Source organism: Syngnathus acus, chromosome 1, assembly GCF_901709675.1.
Source record: "Syngnathus acus chromosome 1, fSynAcu1.2, whole genome shotgun sequence".
Classification (NCBI taxonomy): domain Eukaryota; kingdom Metazoa; phylum Chordata; class Actinopteri; order Syngnathiformes; family Syngnathidae; genus Syngnathus; species Syngnathus acus.
The window spans coordinates 15,672,985-15,680,168 of NC_051087.1; the positions used below are offsets into that span (position 1 = coordinate 15,672,985).

A 7,184-nucleotide genomic window follows, 5' to 3' on the forward strand; every position below is an offset into this window, starting at 1 on the left:
GCTTTAGTTTGGGCGTCTCATTTTTATATTGAAAACAGATCAAGTGTTTTCCAAGATTAACACAAAATGTGAATGATCTTTTTAATCATGGTGAACCATGGTAATTCTTGACATTGTATAGCTTAATAGCAGCGTAATGAGAGCGCAGGGTTACAAAAGTATATAAAAACCAAAACTGTTATTTTATACTGATTCATTTCTGTTTCTACTGACCGACATTTGGCAAATTAGTTATTTTCTATAAGATTCTTTATTCGCCTTGTTTTTTGCAGAGCAAGAATATACTACAGCAGCAATTGCATACAAACAGCACTCTTTAAGACAAAAGGGCTGTATTTGTAATAGTGAATTTAAGACTAACATTTTTTACTGAGTAAGAGTATACTACAGCAGCAATTGCATGCCAACAGCACTCTTTAAGACAAAAGAGCTATATTTGTGATAGTGAATTTAAGACTTACATTTAAAATGGGAGATGATATCTAATAATGCAGTCATGTATGTTGTGTTAATTCAACTTTAAATAAACTGTCATTATAAGGTCTTTAATTCAGTGCTAGCCGTTTTCAGACCCTGCTTTACCCTAACGCATGGGTTGAGGATATATAGTACCTGGGATTACATTTCTGCACACTGAAAATACATATAGTAAACATCTTTAGAACTGAGTTTAATAAATACAACAACAACAGAAACTCTGCCTTGAAACGAGTAAATCACGGCTCTGGTTATCCTGGGGACGGGAGAAGTGGGTACACGTCATGTGCTCAACACTGCTAACACTATTATAAATTGAAACTTTCTTTGTCTGTGGAAATTAATAAATTTGGATTTATTTTCTTTTTTTCTTCTTTTTCTCTCTTTTTGCTAACACCTCGGGCGCGTTCAGAAATTCGCACCGACGCCAGTGCACGACACTGCGAGTTGGTGTGCTCTGAGAGGAAGACTGCACGGGCTCCGCTTCCATCAATTTCCTAAGGCACCAGCACCAGCACACCGTGTCTCCAGTCGGAGCGAGTGTACGCACTGGCAGTCAGTTTTTGGTGCACTCGGAATTTCCGAATGACAAAATCAAGCAACGCACTGGATTTCCGAACGGTCAAACTTGAAGGAGGGTTTACTCAATATAGTTAACGTGACGACCACATATCACGCTTGCTCCAAAGTTTTTTTTTTTAAAGCCTGGTTATAGTACGCACAGTAAAATGTACTTAATAAGAAGCCTTTTCGTGTCCTCACGGTGATGCAATTTTTATTGTTTTAAATCCAAATTTCCTATCTTTTTTCAAGGCAGGTTTTAACAGTCAAACGGCAGCTAAGGATAAAAAGAGCTCAGATTTCATCACTTTCCATGTAAACAGGTGGTGGTTTATTAAATTCAAAACACAGATTACATTTTATAATTAGCATTATTTACATTCCCACCACGTTCTTCACTTCACAACACGGACACCTTATCATCACAGTGACGTCTCAACATGTAAACTATATACACCCCAGCCCAGAAAGAGCCAGAGAGACAAAACATTTGCAGGTCGACACTACAACGACACAAACACTGCGGAGTGTACTAAGAAATATTATGTCTTTTGGCCTCAGTGGAGTGGCAGTTTGGCTCTTCCAAAAGGCCACATTGCACATAAATACGTATATCGAGTTAAATAAAGCTGCGAGCAAACTGACTTCTCATTTGTACAGAATGTGTGGGATTAAATTTGTGGCCCAAAGGACGAGTGGTTCTAATATCTTCAGGTAGTCTACTTGTGTTTATTTTCATTAATTAAAAGAGAACAAACCTCAAGGGTTTTTTTCTGGCATCCCATGCTGCTAATAAACCATCTATTAAAATTCAGAAAATCGATTGACATGCAGAAACGCTGTCCACGATTTAACCTCCACAAACCTGACGCGATAATGTAGCCTACTGACATTGGCAATGCAGTCAGTATTACGATGACCATTTAAATATCCCGTTGCAGTGTTTAGTTTATTTGTTAACTGAGGTAACAATTTAAGGATTTTGCAGGTCGAAAATGATAGCAAACAGCAGGTAACCACCCCTCGACAGGGATAAACCTCCATAATTTTCTACCGGGTCTATTTATTCATTTTCCTTGTGAGGAAGGGATGTGTGTGGCCCGAGGTCTATACTGGACAAAAGGCGATGATAATATAATTCATCTAAGAGCACCATGATCGTCCCGCTGCCGAAGACAGAGCAGAGGGGAACGGGGTGCAATTGACCTTCAGGGTGGAAGTTACTGCTTGAGTTCCAGAGCCCAGACGTGCTGGGGCCATCCTGTCCTCCCTTTAGTCTTCTTGTCTCCCAGTGACAATGAGGACGACGACGAGCAAGAAGACGATGACACCATCTTGGGGACATCCACCTGCAGACAAAAAATTGTTGCGAGAACATGAATTTGTCCTTGAGGGAAACAGAACAGTCCCATCGGTACGGTCGATGTACTATTTTGGAGTCTTCGTTGTTACACAATAGTTTGAGGCTCACGTGTTATTTATAACATAGATGATTCACTTTTCATTTAAGCATTATTTGAAAATACGATTACACACAATACGGATCGTCAAACTCATTACTCAATAAATTAAAAAGTGATAATGTTGATAGTAGCTACACTTGTTTTCCATACAATTTAACACATGCAGGCTTTTTTGTGCATCAATGTACATGTCAAAGAAAGAAACAATTACATCAAATCCGTTTTCTAGAAATCTCACGTTTTACTATCCCTTTGTGTGTAATAATAATAGAATTTAAATGTACTATTTGTAAAAAAAAAATATCCATGTCTCGCACGTGTAGAATCAAGCAATATGACAAAATCGGTTTTCTTGCATTATATTATTTTTATATAATTCTGATATGATATGATATTATATTATCCGGCTTAATTGCCCCTATCTTACGGATCACTAGGTCCGTTTATTTCAACCATAACTTCGACAACAAAAATAATCAATACTGGGCGCCACCCAGTAAATCTGGATGTGCACGCAACAATAGGAAATATACCAAACCATTTATTTAAATGTTGTGAACGACATATGTCCTTCATAAATTGCAAAACAAATACAATGCGAATTCAAATTCGTTGTAAAATTTACTCACGTTTCCCCCATCATGTTGAGGTTTGCATTGTAAAATAAAGCAGTTTGGCGGAGGTGAATTACCCAGAAAAAAACATTTTTATTCTGCGTCACTGCAGTGATTGAAGCTCTGGAACAGCCACATTCCTGTGATTACGCGACATTACAAATCTCCAAAATTGTAAAAATAGAAGGACGTTTTTCAAATGTAATCGTAAATTGACATTATGTTGCATTTTTCGTGCTCTGTTACAGTCACAAGAAGTCACTTTCTATATACAATTTTAATCCGCAGCTCATTTCACCAGAGGAGTTTTCTTTAGATCGCAGTGTTCATTTCAACAGTTTTTATCACATTCATTAGGGTTAAAGAAATAGCTGCTGAAGCTGTAAGCCCCATCGCTCCAAGTCCAACCCACCAAGCAATAAACTGTACGAAATCTCGAATTCCCTGGCGTGTTTCAAATTATTTTCAGTTTTGCACTTAAGAAACTTCACACTGATGTTATAATGTTCATTCCCTAATAAACGGTTTAAATTTAAACGGATGCCCATTGCGTACCACACTGTTTGCTTGTCTGTGTGTAAGCGCGCAGATATATATATATATATATATATATATATATATATATATATATATATATATATATATACGCACGCGCTGCGCGCTCACACACAGACACGCAAACAGTAACCCTGAAAACTCTTCTCCGTTTTTGTTTCTGAAGAGCTGAATAAGAAACCATTGAACCCTTATTTACTGAAAGATGAACTGTTGGATTTATATATATATATATATATATATATATATATATATATATATATATATATATATATATATATATATATATATATATATATATATATATTATATATATACATACACACGCGCTGCGCGGTCACACGGACACGCAAACAATGTAATTCTGAAGTCATTCACGTGCTAACCCCTTGATTCTTAATGGTGCCACAAATTAAACGGAGCATTACTGCTGATCACATTCAAATCAACTTTAACGATCTTTATCGATTTTCTGTCCGAGGAATCCTCTTTAGGTCTACATGATTTTTGGCACTATATATGTTTTTGCTTGCAGAGCTGCAGCCAACGAGTGTTATCAGTTTTTAATATGCCGGACAACATCCCCATTCCAGTAATTCCAATATGGAAGAGGGGGGGGGAGGGTAATTTGTCGCTTGAATTCAGTAACGCGCCAGAAACCACAATTCCTATTTGCGTCAAGGACACGGGAATTGATCAATTCTTGCCCATACCATGCTCTATGTCGTTGTTGTTGTTGTTGTTGTTGTTGTTGGTGGTGGTGTTTTTTTTTTTACTACCGTTTGATTGAATATTGGATTGGCATATCTTGGCTCTATTTAGACTTCCGGACAATAACGCATAATATAACTCACATCGGTTCATTTTGCTGCACGTATTATTCACAAATAATTGATCGAATAAAACCCAGGTAAAAAGGGAACAATATCGTGGAAAATGTTTAAATGTCTTACGAATAAATCCTAAGCGGTGCGTATATGTATGGCCAAAACCAGAACCAGGCCAAAGAGATGTGAAGACACAAAAATACGAAAAAGCCTTGCTGGAAATGAGTCACTTGGCTCCAAGCTGTCTGTGAATGGAGACCAATTTTCTGGCACAGCTCCTCTCTTATGCTTGATCATTTCGAGCAAACTTTATTGTGTACAACATCTTTTCGTTTGACTCAGCTCAATGAGAATAGATTTGTTTTAGTTTTTTTTTTTTTTTTTACAGCCTAATTTTAGTTTTTTATCTATGCGTGTTTGTCTTATTTCAGTGAATCTTGTTTTTATTCATTTTGTTGTTGTGCTATTTTCCTAGGCTATAGTTTAGGGTTGTTATTATTACATTTTCCTTGGCGATTTCAGAACTTGGAATCTGCATCTGCGTGTAAAACATTTTCCCCCCCATCGCTTATTTGATTTCATCAAACATATCGTTTGAGTCTGTTTTTGTATATTAGACGAGACTATAGTGGTTGTTTTTCTAATTGAAAGCTGTATAATCAGTTAAGTATGACAAACACGTGCCATTATATTTTACGACCAGGCAAATTCATGTTAGTCAAACATTTCAGCCCTGCATTATTTCAGTCATGTATATTTCGACTTACCGTGTCCCGCTTCCTCCGCTCCTCCCGCGCCTCTGTTTTCTTCAGCTCGGCCTTAAATGCCTGAGTGTCTCCGTGTTGGCCGTCCTTGTCCAGGATGTCCATCAGGTAGGAGATGTAGCTGGTAGCCAGCCGAAGCGTCTTGATCTTGGACAGCTTAGTGTCGGCGGGGACATTGGGGATACACTCCCTCAGTTCCGCGAAAGCCGAGTTGATACTTTGAGTCCGCCGTCTCTCTTTCCGGTTTGCAGTAGGTCTCCGCTTTACTGTGCGTGGATGTGCGTGGTGGTGATGCATACCCACCTGGGCTCCATTAACAGAGATGGCGCCAGCTCCGGGAACCAAAGCACCGTGTCCGTAGTGGTGATGGTGGTGGTGAGGATCTAGGCCACCTACGGCCCCTGTGCCACCGTTGCCGTGGTAATCAGGGCTGTAGCCCGGCGCGAGGCCGTATTCGGTGGGCGACATATCCGCGTGACTAATGAGCCAGCTCGTGAAATAAGGAGGCGCTCCCGTGTCCTCGTGACACCGACCCGTTGCGGCCGGGTGCAGGGAGTAGTGGTGGCTGTCGTGGTGGTGCATGACCGGATGATGAGGAAAGCCTGATACTAAACTCATCGTGACCTACCGACGCGCGCACGCACAGGCGCTCTCACGTGCACGCACGTAAACGGACAACGCGCGAGCCCACACCAAACCTTTGGGGATGTTGCAGAATCGCTGTCTAATGACCTTTCGAAGCAGATGTTTGCACGATGAATAATTTCCACATCGCGACCGGGAATGCCCGCCGAGTCCAAAAATATGAGAGGCAGTACTCCGAGTAGAAAGGGCCGGGCTATCCCAGTCTACAGCTTCTCGAAGTCCCCTCGACTCTCGACATGGTTCTTCTAGCAACCAATCCGAATATATGTAGCGCTTCTTCTTTTTTCACTTTCAGCTCCTCTCACCGACTCAACATCTTCAGCCGTTTTGGGCAAGGCAGGGTTAGTCAGCGCGGCAACCGGCTCAACACTACTGGTGCATACTGAGCGGACAGAGAGGAGAGAGAGCGAGAAAGAAAAAGAGGGGGCGAGCAAAGAAGAGAGAGAGAGAGAGCGAGCGAGCGAGCGAGAGAGAGAGAGAGAGAGAGAGAGAGAGAGAGAGAGAGAGAGAGAGAGAGAGAGAGAGAGAGAGAGAGAGAGAGAGAGAGACGATACGTCCGACGCGGGAGGAGAGCGTGCCTTCGCAGATTTCTCTGACCAATGGCCAACCTTCCACCCTCCACTGGCCTCAATTGCAGGGTCTGTTTACTTGTCTTTAATGTCAATGGGCCCGCTAAGTAGGTCTGCTGGCACACCGCTGGGTCAACAGTAATGAGATATGTTCTTGGCATTGGAATTCGTACACAATTTACAATCATTATGTGGCCAACTTGTTTTGCATCCGTGAGGTCGTTGTGGAAAACTATTTGTTTTAAAACCTTTTAATACAAATTCAAAGGTTACAGGGAATATTGGCACAAAAAACTGTGATTTTAATTTAATATAACTCCATGAAAATATTAAATCTAGGTCCAGGGGATGATCAAATTGCGTTTGTTTCAAACAGGAACACGTGTGAGTCTTTGTAAATCTGCTTGAATGTGGGGATTTAGTGCACTCACATATCATACTAAAGTTATCTTGTTCCATGTCAAAATATCAATTTCTGGATGACCAAATCATATCATGACGTGAACTTTTCCTTTCAGAACAATAAGTGTTACAAGGAACCTAAATTGAAATGCATGCAACATGGTTGGCTTATATTGGGATGTAATTTTTATTCTGGTTGATTTTAGGCCAATATGTCTGAGAACGAGTGTAAGGCCAGGCTCGGGGACACTAGCCAGTACAGTTCATCTTAGGCCAATATGTCTAAGAAAAAGTGTAAGGCTAGGCT

General features: G+C 40.4%; 1 protein-coding gene across 1 annotated transcript; it reads right to left on the reverse strand.

Annotated features, from left to right (window-relative positions):
- Positions 1 to 1,346: 1,346 nt before the first annotated feature.
- On the reverse strand, positions 1,347 to 6,309 carry hand2 (heart and neural crest derivatives expressed 2). The gene is made up of 2 exons (XM_037255023.1): positions 5,265 to 6,309; positions 1,347 to 2,387 (listed from the first exon to the last, which is right to left on the reverse strand). The coding sequence occupies exons 1-2, from the start codon at positions 5,877 to 5,879 to the stop codon at positions 2,259 to 2,261; spliced, it is 744 nt and encodes a 247-aa protein (XP_037110918.1). The 5' UTR covers positions 5,880 to 6,309; the 3' UTR covers positions 1,347 to 2,258.
- Between the last annotated feature and the right edge of the window lie 875 nt (positions 6,310 to 7,184).

Coding starts and splice junctions, on each gene's coding strand:
- hand2 (XM_037255023.1), bottom strand. CDS start 5,879: ATGAGTTTAGTATCAGGCTTTCCTCATCATCCGGTCATGCACCACCAC. Junction 2,388..5,264: donor AGCGGAGGAAGCGGGACACG/GTAAGTCGAAAT, acceptor TTTTGTCTGCAG/GTGGATGTCCCCAAGATGGT.